This window comes from Molothrus ater, chromosome Z (assembly GCF_012460135.2).
Source record: "Molothrus ater isolate BHLD 08-10-18 breed brown headed cowbird chromosome Z, BPBGC_Mater_1.1, whole genome shotgun sequence".
In the NCBI taxonomy this organism is placed as follows: Eukaryota; Metazoa; Chordata; class Aves; order Passeriformes; family Icteridae; genus Molothrus; species Molothrus ater.
The window spans coordinates 68402286-68416653 of record NC_050511.2 but is presented as its reverse complement, the minus strand read 5'-3'; the positions used below and the strand labels follow the sequence as shown (position 1 = coordinate 68416653).

Here is a 14368-nt window from a genome sequence, read left to right as displayed (position 1 = left end):
TTACCTTGAATTATGTTAAATATTCTGTACTTTGGGTGATAGCAGGCATTGAGTTAAAAATAGAGCCATGGGGAAGAGCTTGTGTGTAGTAATTTCCTGTCCCCCAGCTTTCTGACAGGTTTTTAATTTGAGACCATTCAAATATGTTTAATTGTTGGCACTGGAACCTTACTTATTATAATCCAGTTTCCTGTTTGCAAGTATCACCAGTTCTCTGGCAAAGTGAATTTGGGGAGGAAAGTAGAATAAAATTACAAGCATACTTGTATTTTTATATTCCCTGCACACACACACAACCCTCAAGCTAGTTATGCAAAACTGTTAATCACCCCAGTGGTTATAACAAGATTATCTTGCTTTTTAAACAGGTGTGGGGAAGATGGAGAAGACTTTGAACAGAATTCATCCAGTTTCTGATCCAGAAGCAACCTATTTTCTACAGGTGTCATGGGAAAAGGATTTAGGCACTGGCTTTGCTTTACTTCTTAGTGATTGTCAGTGTGCCTGGACTGGGACAGGTAATGGAAAGAAAAATGCATTAATTTAAATTATTACTGCTCTTAATTGTTCCTTTTAAAACACTTTCTAATCTGTGCCCCACAGCTTGTGTGGAAATTCCATGGGCATTTTGTCCCCAGTGATGGAGGAGGTGGGGTTCATGATCTTCTGGGATGTGGCCAGAGAACTTTGAAATCTGGAGAGGTTGTGTGTCAAAGCTAAAACTAATTCATTCAGCACATGGATATGCAATGTTTTGTTCTTTCTCAAGAATGTATAATTTCTTGGAGTGATGCTGAAATAACACTTCTGTGTCTTCTCCAGATTCTCAAACAAATGTGTATGCAAGTTCCATTTGCAAATTGGAGCCCATAAAGCCTTTAATTGCAGATGTTTTTTTAAATATTTTCATGGAATTTAAATAGCCAAAGGTAGTTGTATTTTGTAATGAAGGGAATTTTTGTGAAGGAAAAGGGACAATAAATTATCAGTAGGAAAAACTTAGCCTGTGGGATTTTTTCACCCCTCTGAAACCTCAGTAAGAGGATGGGTCTTTGCATATGTGCATGATTCTCTCATTCATGCCCAGTGGAAAAAGTCCTTGAGAAATGTCAAATACTTGATCAAAAGCCCTTCTCTCAGTAACAAAAATATTTCAAAGGGAGGACAGAATTATGTATTTTGAGCAAATTGTAGACAAAACCATTTTCTGGACTCCTTGTCTGAATTATAAGACATATCTATGTAGTTCCTTTCCTCCTTCCTTCTCCTTACCCAGTGGGTGTTGTTCCTCCTCAGTTCCTACACAAGCCAAGCTCTCATATAGGTCTGAGATTAGATAAATGCAAATTGAAATCAGCACATAAATTAAATCTGCTCTTCCATATTCCTGTTAACATTTCAGACACTCCATTGATCAGGGCTTCCTGCACAAAGCACATACATGTATTCCAATACTGATTCCTGGAAATGAAAGATTTTTCTTTCTTGGCTTGACAGGAGTAAAGTCAAGTTATTTTGAAAACAAAAAAAAAGGGTGTTAACACTGACAAATACTGTTTTTCCTGTTTGAAGGATCTTCTCGTTCTTAGGTGACTTCAAAATCCCCAGTTTAGAATTCACAAAAAGAGGATTCTTATTTTTGCAAGTGAAGGCTGTGCCACTATAGCTGGGAGTGTGTAGAAAAAATAGGTGGACACAGTTCTCATTTTGTTGAGTTCCTGCATCTGGTAGAATGGAGGACAATGATCCCCCAAAACAGAGGGGCAGTGAAAGCAGGATGACCTCACTCCATTAACAAGGAAAGAAAGAGACCCACAATATTTCTGCTGTCAGCATTGGGTGCTCATCCAAAGGAAAGTTTTTTCCTGTTCTGGAAGAATTTATCCCTTTCTAATAAATTATTACTGAATTTCTATTTCTATTCTTACTGAATTTCTGAATTCTTACTGAATTTCTTCTATTCAGTCCCTTGAATAATTTCATTGGGGGTTGATGTTGTTGTGCATAAGGCTTTCCTACTGTACTGATCTGTGCTTTCATTCAACAAAACATTTTGGTCACTTTCTAAAGTTATTACATCATTTTTGAGACTGCTTACATTTTAAATTCAAAACCTGGAGGGAGGGAAAGCAACGGTCAGAATATTCCTGCTGTGGGAAATCCCTTTTGGGTTTCCCATGCTGTGGATTATTTTCCTTGGCAAGACCTACCAGGGAGAGAGAGGGAGCTGCTGATGGAGTTGTCTTTTATGGGTTTTGTATGTTTAATGTGATGATGAAATGTGTTAGGAGTCCTGTTTAAGGAGAGAGGGAAAACACTGAATGTTGGAGGGGAGGAGAAGCACACAAATACACAATGTAATCTAGTGTGTTATTACCTTGGTATTGGGTTAAAGAAATACATCTGTGAGGATTTATGCATATCATATTTCCCTAATGATTGATCAGTTCTGCTGGTTTTAAATCACAAAGGAACATGCAGCATATATAGGGAAAATAGAACCAAAACCCAACAAACCCTCAGTGCTCTGTTGCAGTATTTTAGTGTCTTTCTTTTTATCACTTTCTTACTGTTATTAGAAGTTTATCTTCTCAGTATTGAAATCACTGTTCCAGACAAGTGCTTCCTTTATAAACTTTTCAGACTTTCCTTTTTCTACTTCTTTTTGTCTTTTTGCTGCAAGGGATTCCACATTTCACTCTGTTTTGGGTGATTTTAGGCAACTAGAATTGTGGATCAGTAGCAATAAGGAAATAATCAATTTTCAGATGGGGAAAAAAGGGGACAGAACTTCTGAAAACCCCAGTATTCCTGCTACATTTCCACAAGTGGAAATGACACACCAATGTGTGTTCAAGGGAAAAATAATCTCCTAATATTCCATGGAATCACAGAATTACAGAATGCCTTGGGTTGGAATGGAACTTAAAGTTCATCTAGTCAGTGTGTGTCTGTATATACATATATATATATATTTTTTTCTTAATTATATATATATAAATATATACTTTAAGATATATATGTCTTGCACTATGTATATATATAGCAAATATATAAATGCAGTATTTTATATATATAAATGTATATTAATAGATGCTTCGTATGTAATGTGTAATGCACATACTTGTTCCCACACATATGGATATTTATTCCTCACGTGTCTTCTTCTGGTAGTGTCTGAATCAGACATTTCTAGGGAGGCTGCTGACATAGAAATGGACAGAGAAAAATATGTGGAAGAGCTGAGGAAAGCACTGATAGCTGGAGAAGAGTCAGCTGGCAAATACAACTTTGTGATTTCGAGAGATGAGCAGAATAAGGCCTGTCACTTTTCTTATGAAAGGAACCTGAAAGATGGCTCTGTAAGTAGATAAACGTTTAAATTTAACTGTTAAACCATGAGAATGAAATACATTTTTGTATTTTGTTATGGTCTTTAAAATCAGATGTGTGATACTCACTCCAGATTGAATGAGTGTTGTGAGCTCTTGCATGGGCCAAGCTCGAAAGAAAGTGAGTGGTTTGGGGTGGATGCTGCCCTTTTCAAGTTGTAGCCTCCTGTGCACTTTTGTTTTCCTTGTTTCTTTATCCTCTCTCCATACTACTCATCTAAATTAGAAAAAAAAAAATTTAGGCAAGATTATTTTCAAACGCTAAAACATAGTTTTAAAATTTAACTTTTCAACTACTTTAGATATTTTGGAAGTTAAGGCTGAAATTGTTGCATTACATTGGAAATGGATAAGTGGTTCCATGCTGCTTGCTTGGCTGCAAAGGAAAGGACCCTCTTAAAACAGGAAAGAAACCAGTATTATCTGTATCTGTAGACACTTCTGGATATTTCAGGTTGTGCTTTGCTGTGTTAAAACTTTTCTGAAGAAGAAGAAGCTAACTCTTAAGCTGAATATCCCAGTTTGTACTTCTTTTTTTTTTTTTTTTTTATTCTTTTACATGTCCCTTTTCTTGTGCAGTATAGGAATTTTCAGCTGATTTTGGGTCTTGAGGAGCCAAAAGTTAGGGCATGTAAGTCTACCAGTCTGCATTATAAGTATTTCTGTGACTTCACCCAAGGCCATACTGACCCTAAACCTTGTGAGCTGTTTGATTGTTCACAAAGATGTTGAAAGTTTAGGACCAAACTGTACTCAGAAATTGAGAGCAGTAAGGTTAAGAACCCTTTTCTTTTGTTTCTGCTCTGTGTCACGCATGTTCTAAATACGGGCCGGATTAAATGCATTCTGTATTTTTATTAAGTGAAAACATCCTTGTGTTTGTGGGGTCACCTAATACATGTTTCCATCGATTAATGAGAAATTTAACATATATGAAAACAACTTTATGTCAATTTGGTAAAATAATAACCTGGCCAAAGAAATTGAAAATATAAAGAACTTTGATTCCTATATATGCTTTAAATTTGGGTGTTGAAAGAATGTTTTTAGATAGATAGGATGTCTTGGGTGAAAATGCACCTTTCTTTTCTTTTCCCTTCCATTCTAATCTAATGCCTACAAATAAAATTTTCTAAGCAATTATGTGGAATTAAATAATAGAATTAGGTATTAGAAGTAGCTTTCAGGTTTGTAATAGAATATGTTCCAAACATTTTGCAAACTCATTGTGGAAGTATTTGAGATTGCTCTCTTTCAGCACCACAATAGGAAATTAATCTTCCTGGGCTCTGTACATACAGAGGGCTGATATACAGCTAAATGTAAATTTAGTGCAGAGGAAGCCTAGAGAAACTACTCTGCAGTTTAAACATGACTTAAACTCTGTGCTTTTCTATTATCAGTTTAATAATTAACAGTTTTTAGTAAAAAAAGAAAAACTTCTGAAATGTATTGTTACACTTTGCGCTATAAAATGCTTATTAATCCATATAAGTAAAAGTTGCTGCAAAATCTTTTCATGAAATTGGTATATGGGTGCCTGAGAATAAACTTTGTAGTCTTAGAAAATCAGCAACATGCCTTGCCTTGTTTTTTAGAGATATATGCATGCTTATACACACAAATTTGATTATTTTAATTATTTTTAATGGGACCTGCCTAGAACATGAACCTGATCACCAGCAGTCACCTGTGCCCAGTAACTTCCAGAGGTGAGCTCTGTCATAGTTCTCCATCCCACGTGGGACTAATGACTGGCAAATCTCTGAGCTGGATCCTGATTTATTGTTTTCATGGCTGTACCAAACTGTGGCATTTGAAATAGGTTTTACCTTCTTTGTAGCATCTTGCTAAAGCTCTGCCTCCATAAAGTCTAATTATGTGCCAAAACTGTGTTGGGTGGTCTGTAGGAGTGCAAATAAAAATAGTGGGGTGATGTTAAGCAAAGGAAAACATAGGCATATTACCGGGAAATGCTTTCTGATAGGGAAGTTTGTTTTACTGCCCAGGTGTTTTCTGGAGGAATTGGTGGCAGCCCCATTGTCCCCCTTGTTTTGAAAGGGACTGGAATGAAAAATGCATTGTAATTATGTGTATTGCCAGTGTAGTACATTTGATGACTTAACAAGGTGTTTGATTCACCTGTTGTTCAGTTAATGAGCCAATAGGTTCCTTCCATGAACTGTAAAAGGATATTACACCTACTCCTGCGCTGCTTTGATGGAATGAAACCAAACCTGTATCTTCATATAATTTAAAAAGTGTATATAATCATCAGTATATGACAATGATGTGTATGTAAGGTTTATGTAAGGGATGAGTGGGGATGGTTTCGGTTTTGAATGGATGGAAAACTTCCCCAAGTCATGAAGAATTCCTGTCTGATTTAGAGGGAGCACTGTGTAACATGTTTGTTTTGTAGCGCCCTGGCTGCCTGCAATTCTTAGAAGTAAGAGAATAAGAAAAATAATTTATCTTAAGGAATGTTCATAAGGGGTTTACTACTTATTTATCTTGAAATGTTGGTTGGGAGAGATAATGATGTCTGAGCTTTAGAAGCTCTGGTTCTGGCTGTGCCTCAGGAAGTGCAGCTGAGACTAAAGAAGTTGTGCCTTTAAAAATCCCCACTCCCTTGGTGAAAATCCCGATGGGTTCGGTGAAAATCCCGATGTGTTTTTGTGAGAATTCCGACGCATCGGGTGAAAATCCTGGCGTGTTTGTGATTTACCTCCCTCAGGGCAGGTGGCTCTGCCTTTGGGACCCGTGTCTGGGGTGCCTGGGGTGTCGGGAAGGACCCTGGAATAACAATGTCTGTGGAGCACAGTGGGAATTGTGTGCGGATCCAGCTGCAGCCCCGGACGGGCCACACACACGGAGACCCTGGCGAGGGGCCGGGGAGGCTGGTCCAGCTCAACTGCTGCCACCTAAACAAACACCAGCCACAGAGGCAGTGATTTAGTGCTTGATCTAAGTAGGTGACCACTGGGAAGTAAATCTTTCCAAGTGCTTCAGCGAGTCACTCCACATGTAATAAATAATGGAAATCCGGCAAGCTCTTTCTTTTTTTTCTTTTCTTCGGGGCTGGCAATTAAATTGACTAAATAGCCTTTGATAAACAATTATTTGAGTGCTAGCAGTCTCTTTTTTTACAGTAATGTGACAGGCTCTGGGTTTTTTTTTTGCCTTGCCTTTTGCTTAAGTTTGTAAACAGGGAGGGTAAGAGCTTAACAAATTCCACCTTAGATGCAGCACTGTTGCTAATGAGGATGATGGAAGAGATGCTGTTATTTGTCTCTCCCATTTCCTGTGGCTGCTTTTCCCTGGTCGGGCCTGTGAGTTCATTATAAGTTTACTAAAAGTTGAAAAGAAGGCTGGAGAAGCTTGTGCTAACCAAAACTTTTCACAGCATGCTAACTGAGAGAAATGCAGTTGGTAGAGCTCTTTGTGCTGTCCAAACGATCTTGGTTCAAGGTCTGAGTAGTTACTCTGCTCCAAACCACTGAGGATGTGTTGTTTGGTTAGCAAAGGTCACTGAGAGTTCAGGTTGTTTCCCAGGCAATTCCACCAGCTGAGGAGAGAGGAAGATGAAATGATTAATCCCTGGGTCAGTGTGAAAGTAATGACTCTCATATCACTTATATCACTTAATGTCTGTGTACTTCAGGACCTGAGAGTGGACACTTGAATGGATTTCTTGGAAGCCCGTTTTAGAAATAGCTGGCTTCTAATGTGCCTTATGTAATAGAAACATTAAGTGTTATCTTGTTAGTAATCTCAGAATTCTGAGTGCCACATGATTTTCCCCATCTCACCTCGGGTGTTCCTTCAGGTATTTCAGGTACACTGGAAATGCAGTGCATCATTTCTGTAGCCTTGAGGTAAGAAAAACAATTTCTGAAAGTGATTCCCTACCATATTAGTAGGTGTACAATTACCTACAAGGTGTATCTGTACAAGGCGTGACAGAAGTCCTGGTGAATTAATTAAGCTCTGCTATTTTCCTTGCTTAGCTATTAGATTATGTATTTGATTGCTGCTTCTGATAAGCAGTAGTTTGGAGAAATTAATTTAAAATACTGGCAATTTATCCCTTTAAAACTGGTATTGTTGAAAAAGGAAGAATCAAACACTGTGATGTATAAATTCTCTTCATTTTTTCTCAACCTGTTAGGATCTGTTTATTTCACTAGAACTATCCAATTGGACAAAAATTGTCATTTAGGTACTTTAAGGTGCACTATAAATTACACTATAAAGGGCATCTTTGTATTTCTTGAGTAGAATGAGAGCCTAAACATATATCAAGTATACTTAATGTGTTCATAAAATAACAGATTTGGATTTGTACAAGAAAAATTGTCAGTTATTCTTTCTCCCTCTTAGTGTTATTGTGTCGTCTCCCCTCCCTTCCTCTCCTCTCGAGTTTTTCAGATTTTCCCTTTTTGGAATACCTGCTGAGCATTTCAAATCCCTGTGTGGACATCAAGGCTTGCTTTCATTTGCAAATGCTTTCCTTTTAGGAGGAAGAAATCTTTAAATCATGGCATATTGGCAAGCTTTAGTTTCCCAAACACAAATTACAGAGGGCAGTAGGTGCTCTGGAAAAGAGATTACTGTGTGTGGGCTCTAAACCTCCACTGCAAGACCCCAGTCCTGTATTTGCTGTGAGGATGAGCAGCAGCCAGGGCCTGGAAACCAGCTAGAATCTCACCAGTGGTTTCTCTTCAGAAACTCTCTCACCTCTCACAGCTCCAGAGGAAGCATTCATCTTTCTACCTGCAAAGGCACAGGAGAGCTCTCAACCTCATGTTAACTCTTGGGTTCACTAAAATAGCAGTATAAAATATTGAACGTTTAAATACGTTTAAACCCTCTCAGAGCAACTTCAACACCTCTATTACTTCTGCTGCAGTTACAGAAAATGTCTTGAAATGTAAGAAAAGGGCAAATTCAGGATGTCCTGCATTTTTTACAAAGTGACAAATATGGAAATATTGTGGGGTGAGGAGATGAAGAAATAAGAGAGCTGCAGAACGTGCAGGGAGGAAAGTGTTACGCTTCCTGTTGATTTCTTTCCTTGTGCTGCAGTGATTTAAAATACACATCTTTGGTTTCCACTCTGAACTCAGTCTGTATTAGTAGACACAGAGAAAAATGACATTTTCTTTTAACACTGAAGAGAAGTCCCTAATTTCTGTGTCCACTCAGGACAGCAAGATCAGCTCTTTTTCTGGTGGAACAGCACTGCCGTAAGTTTAATATGGTAAACTTACCATACTAAGTTTGGTAAGTTTAAAAAACCTAAAAACCCTGTGAGGTGTTGTACCTGCCCATAGGATCTGACAAAGTGCTAATTACTGCCTGTTACATGTCAATATGTGGAATGAGTGTTTTTTTTATCATGAGGACAAAGCCAAAGCATCTTTGAGTTTTAAAATTTAAACGCCAGATTGCATATGGATTTGGAGCTGATGAGTAGAAGATTCAATTAGAATTGTTCTGAAATATGTTAGTCTCGGTGGAAAATGTGGTTCTCTTGCAAAAAATATGTTTCCTAGAAAGGCAGGTACATCACACAATTTCTAGAGTAGGTTTCTGGGTAGTATCATTCCAGGAAAAAGCTCTTTCATAGAAGATTATTTGTTTCATTCTCTTTTCTTGCTTCTCTCAGGTACCTCTGCAAATAATGCCTGACATTTAATTAAAAATTAGATGTCAACTGCTTTGTTGGGTACAAAGTGTAACTGGTGTTCTTCTTATTTTTGGAACCCAAAATCTAGTCTTTCTGCGTGTGTTTTTCTCAGATAAGTCCTAAGCTTTGGGGTTTTTTAAGAGTTTGAGGTACTGTTTTTTGTTCCGTTCATAAAAACACATTGTCTTTTCAGTGTGGGAATAATACCTATAGGTTATTACCTTAACACAGATTTGTAACAGAACATTGTCAATACTCTTAGGGGCTGCAGAGGTGCCAAAAACTGGGATTTGGAAGCAGGCAAGTTTTTTTTAATACCAGTTCTTTGCTCATTTAATTGATGGCTGTACATCTTGCAAAACAATGGGAGATTTATTTCCATTAATTTACACTGAACTTGTTGCCTTGCAGTTGTGTTTTGTACGTGTTCAGTTCCAGCTGGAATGAGAATTTGTTGTTCTATATAGATAATCCATCCCAGGAACATCAGGGATGAATTTTGCTATTTAGTTGGAATAAACCTGACAGTACCCTTTCAGTCTATCCTGAGTCCATTTTCTTCTCCTCTCAGCTGAATCGCTCTCAGGAAAGGGAAAAAAAAACCCCCCCCCAAAAAAAAAAAAAAACAACAACAAAAAAAACAACCAAAAAGAGAAGGATTTATCTAATGTAGCTTTTAGAGACTAACTTGAGCTGCTGATTAGCAAGTTCTGATTTAAGTGAGAGGTCTAAGCCTGAGGTGATGTGGGGAAGATACACAGTTAAGAAAAACTGAACTTGTCTGGCCTTCACAAGCACTGTTTTACTTCCAGTTTTGGTGAGGTTTTCTTTGCTAATAATTGAAAACAGAAGAATTTGCTGTCATCTTTTACTTCCCTGGGCTCACAAAGGAGTTAAAATTGTAGTCCTGTGACCTGCTGGGATTTTCTAAATCAGCCATTCACCGCCGCAGTTTTGGTTTTACCAGTGTTACTGACTTGGTGGACTGAAATACACTGAGCAGTGTAGGTTTCATCTCATTTAATACTAGTGAGACATTGCCCAGGACATGGGTCGAAACTGAGGAATTCAAATAAGGACTACATTAACATATACAGTATTTATTTTGGTTTTATATGCACTGATTTGTATGCAAGAAAACTGTTATGTTTCTGAGGCCACCTGAAGGTTTGGTTAGCTGTGATGAGGGGCAAACCCCCATGTTTTCCCTGACTGTAACTAACTAAATATGAGTTGTCTCTTCAAGAGATCAGAGAAATAACCAGCCTGCTCTTATGTGGGTGTGCTAGCTTTAAAAGCCTGTAAACTACATAACCAAGATGTTTTGTTCCCAAAAGTCCTTGCAGGCCGTGGGTAAATCACTAAAGATGTTTGGGAAGGGGATTTTAATAGGGCCCTTATGTGGACATGTGGTAGCAGAAGTGCTGTGCTAACCAGTGGAAGGGGGGCTGTTATCTCTAGTAGGTACATGACATAATTACAGTTTAGCAGTTCTTTTTTCAGTGATGTAATCTGGGGATAAAACCCGCATGACTGCAAAAAGGACATTCTTTCTGTGGAAAAGAACATGCAGATACCAGTCCTTTAATTTTTTTCCTTTTTGAATGTGGTCCTCCAGAACTTTTTTAAATCAATTTCTCTAAAACAACTATTTTCTTTGTTGAATGCCAAGATGTAAACTTACAGAGGATAAGACTGACCTTATTCACTGTCACTGAGGGTCTTCATTTGTGGGAAATAATCAGGACAGATAAAATGTGGAGAGAATAAGATAATAAAACAGTCTTTTTATTGATCCGGCTCTAGTAAAAACTGAGCACTCCCCAACTGAAAAACCCAAACACGAGATGAAAGACAGCAGATACCTAATTTTGGGTTTCATTTCTGTGGGACAGGCTAATACCTAAAACTGAGGAGTGTGACATCTACTCACACACCTCTGTTACCAACTGTTTTCAGGCCTGGTAGTGGGGAGCTGCTGCCTCTGCCCCTCGTGGCTGAGCTGTGTGTTTTATCTCAAGTTTGTCAGGCAAGGCTTGCAGAACACAAGCTGGTGCTCTGCCAGGGCTGCATGTGCTCATCAAACATTGTTTAGTCACTGCAGCATGTTTATGCCATCTGCAAATGCATGTGCTCCCCTTCCTGAACAATGCTCTTTAATCAAGACCACTATCGTGGAGAGGCTAGCGGGAGCAGTGTACATAATCAGCAGGATGCCAAAATTAGAGTTACACGTGCATTCTGCCCAACCCCACCACGTCAGCTCGGGGTAACAAGCTTCCAGAGGGTGCCACTTCTCTGGAATTAGTACCTGTATCCATAATCTCTCACACTTCTGTGTATATTATTCAGAGTCCCAAGTTGTTTAAAGAGCTTTGTGATAATAATAACAAATCAAGAGCAGTCGTGGAGAATTGTTAAGCCTGTAGGAATTGCCTGCTATCTTTTATTTGTTAGGAGACTCCATTTTCCAGGTCTGTCTAAACAGAAACATCCACTAAACTATTTCACATCTGTTGTGCTCCTTTCTTCATATTACAAAAGCATGAGCTTTTTGTTCCACATACTTTTCTGAACAATTTCTTCATTGTGTTAAAGCTCCTGTAACTTCTTGCTGGTTCTTTTTGCTGGGTACTAAAAGAGCTCTTAAAGAATGCAAATGTGTTTGAGGTGGTGTTAATTCCCCTGGCAAGAGCCAGGTGAAGTGTGCCAGGCAGTGTTCTGAGAATGTGTGTGTTCAGAGATGATGGTCATGATATTTGAATGATTTACATATGAATCATATGTGTATAATGATATATATTCATAAATATACACTCAATTTTAACCTTTCCATTTCTTGCAAAATAATAGAATAATTAGAGCTGATATGGACCTTATAGACAACTTCTGTTAACTTCTTGTGAATTTTTAATGGCAATTATTAAAGGTGTTTTGCTTCAACAATAACTTGTCTTCTCCTGATAGCCTAATGTTTTGTTGTGGGTTTGCTTGTGGTTTCTTTTTCCTATGAAAATCAGTAGTGTGGTAGGAGGAAATGTCTCTTCTGACAGTGCTGTAGTGCTTGACAAAGTTCGTCTAGTTAATCCCAGTATCCCTAGACCTGGTGAGACAACCACCTTGGACTTTTCTTCCTTCTCAAACCAATTTTTTTCTTATAAAAAACTTTTATATTTTAAATTTAATCTTTACATCTTTTTAATTGCAATTTTAAGGCTTTAAGCTAGATTTGGACAAAATCTATCTATCTAAACTCAGAGTTTCTCTGCTCCTTCAGGCGTGTTAGAGTTTCCGTATTGAAAAAGAGAAGCTTAAAACTGAGTCAGTGACGTGTCTGTCTGTCTTTCATAGGTTAAAATTTCATGACACCATAATTTTGTAGCGAGGCTCTCTCTGTGATTGCACGTCTAATTCAGAGGTCAACGAAATTCTGTTGACTGCTTTTTGTTTCATTTACCACATCTGACATACTTGGTCTCGATTCATCAAAACTGGGTGCAGTGAAACATTTCTCAATTATCTGCCAGTCTTGGATTTTAGTCAATTAATTTTCAGTTCTCTGTTGCTTTTACCTGAAGAAACTCTTGTATTTCATGGTGTGTGAGTGACTCTGCAGGTTTTGCTCAGTGACAGTTACAAAACTGGGTATTTTATGTACTTTAGCATGGAAAATGATGTCATTCAACAAATGGCAGCTACTTTAATTAAAAAAGAAATTAAAGTCCCTACATGTCAGGTCACATGGTTTAGGAAAATAACATCAATTCCATGACACAGGAGTGTTTTCCTTTCAGCTGCAACTTTAAACCTGATCCAGACCATGACATTGGAAAGAAATATATTTCCATATGGTAAAAGAAATGCAGTAATTTTTGTTGAAAAATTCATATGGGTTTCTCCATAAAGCTGTTAATGCTTCAATAGTCTGGTGGGTGACAAAAACCCTTTGTGCCTTATTGTTTTAGTGCTTTGGAAGAGAAAATGGCAATCAGGGGAGAGTGGTCTTTATCATAGGCACTCTTTTTAAAATTAGATATGAAATGTTACAACTTATTGGTATATGATGGCAACCTCAGGTTCTTTGGGCTATACTGAGCTCTCTGTAGCCTTAGATTAGGGGAGTGTGCATTGATTTGAAAAGGAAATCTGTATTTTGCTCTAAGGCTAAAACAGCAGCTAAGGAAAAAAAATATTCTGAAATTGGTTTTTGAACGTTGGGATGTGCTGTGGGAAATGCAGGGGAAAATGTGTGAAACCTTTTTTTTTTGTGTTCCTTTGAATTCAGAAAAGTAAATTTATAGTGCAGTGGTAACATATATGTGGTGGCAGTCTGTGGTATTTGCTTGAATCTGTCATGAGTGTTGTGTAATTACTGTTTTCTGAGTACTGTGTGGCAAGATGGAGACTGTATTTGTTAAAGCTTTTGGGTAATACTCAAAAACGGGTTATTGCTGACAAATAGCTGCTAACACCAAAGCTACAGAATTTGGGTAGTTTAGGAACTAACCCTGTCTCTTACATTAACACAGCTTGGATTGCACAATGACCTTATTAGCTGAAATGTTCTGGTATTTCTACAGAAACCCACTGGAAACTTACAGCAAGTTCTGAAAAAGTACATTTAACCTGTTAATTGACTTACGTGGCCTTTGTTGAAGGAACGTGCCTTTTGAGAAGTGAACATGCATTTTTACTTCAGAAAAAGAAAGTGCCAATAAAACCTGAAGTTGTAGCTAAGACATTGTTGAGCCCCATAGGGCTTTTGTTTTTTTCTTTTTCCAGTAATTAAGGACATCCCAAGTGATGTCTGAATGGACTCTTGGTTTGCCCTGAAGTTGGGCATTTAATTGAGAGCTTATCCTGCTACAGGTCCCAGCTGCTGTCCTCAGTGAAGAAGAGTGAGTGTCCATAGCCATGGGCTAAGGACGGTTGTTTGAGAGATAGGATCTGGTTTCCTTCAGTGTTTGTTTTCCAAGGATTATCTTCTGGTTGCAGTAGATGCCCAGCTGTTTAGCAGGTCCTAAATTTTCCATTCATTATCAACTTGACACCTATGCAAGATAGGCAAGATCTTGAGTTTCCATCAGGTCTTTCCCATGGGCATGGAAGCTAATTTTAAAACATTCTGTAGATAAAGCCTTCAAATGATTGTTTCAGAGCATTTTAGGTCATAAGATTCTTTTATTTTACTGTGTGCACTCTTGTAATTGGTGGGGAAGGCAGCAGTTGCAGGCAATGGCATGGACACTAGATAGTTTTGTAGTTGTGCTGTTGTAGGTATTTC

At 38.0% G+C, this 14368-nt stretch overlaps 1 protein-coding gene across 3 annotated transcripts in view; it reads left to right on the top strand.

Moving 5' to 3' along the window:
* XRCC4 (X-ray repair cross complementing 4) overlaps nucleotides 1-14368 on the top strand; it is a 144139-nt gene that overhangs the window by 13738 nt on the left and 116033 nt on the right. For all 3 annotated transcript variants that reach the window (XM_054518013.1, XM_036404039.2, XM_036404040.2), the window contains 2 exons: nucleotides 369-518; nucleotides 3175-3362. In XM_054518013.1, coding sequence (XP_054373988.1) covers nucleotides 380-518; nucleotides 3175-3362 — 327 coding nt within the window. In that variant the 5' untranslated portion in view covers nucleotides 369-379. The remainder of the gene's footprint in view (nucleotides 1-368; nucleotides 519-3174; nucleotides 3363-14368) is intronic.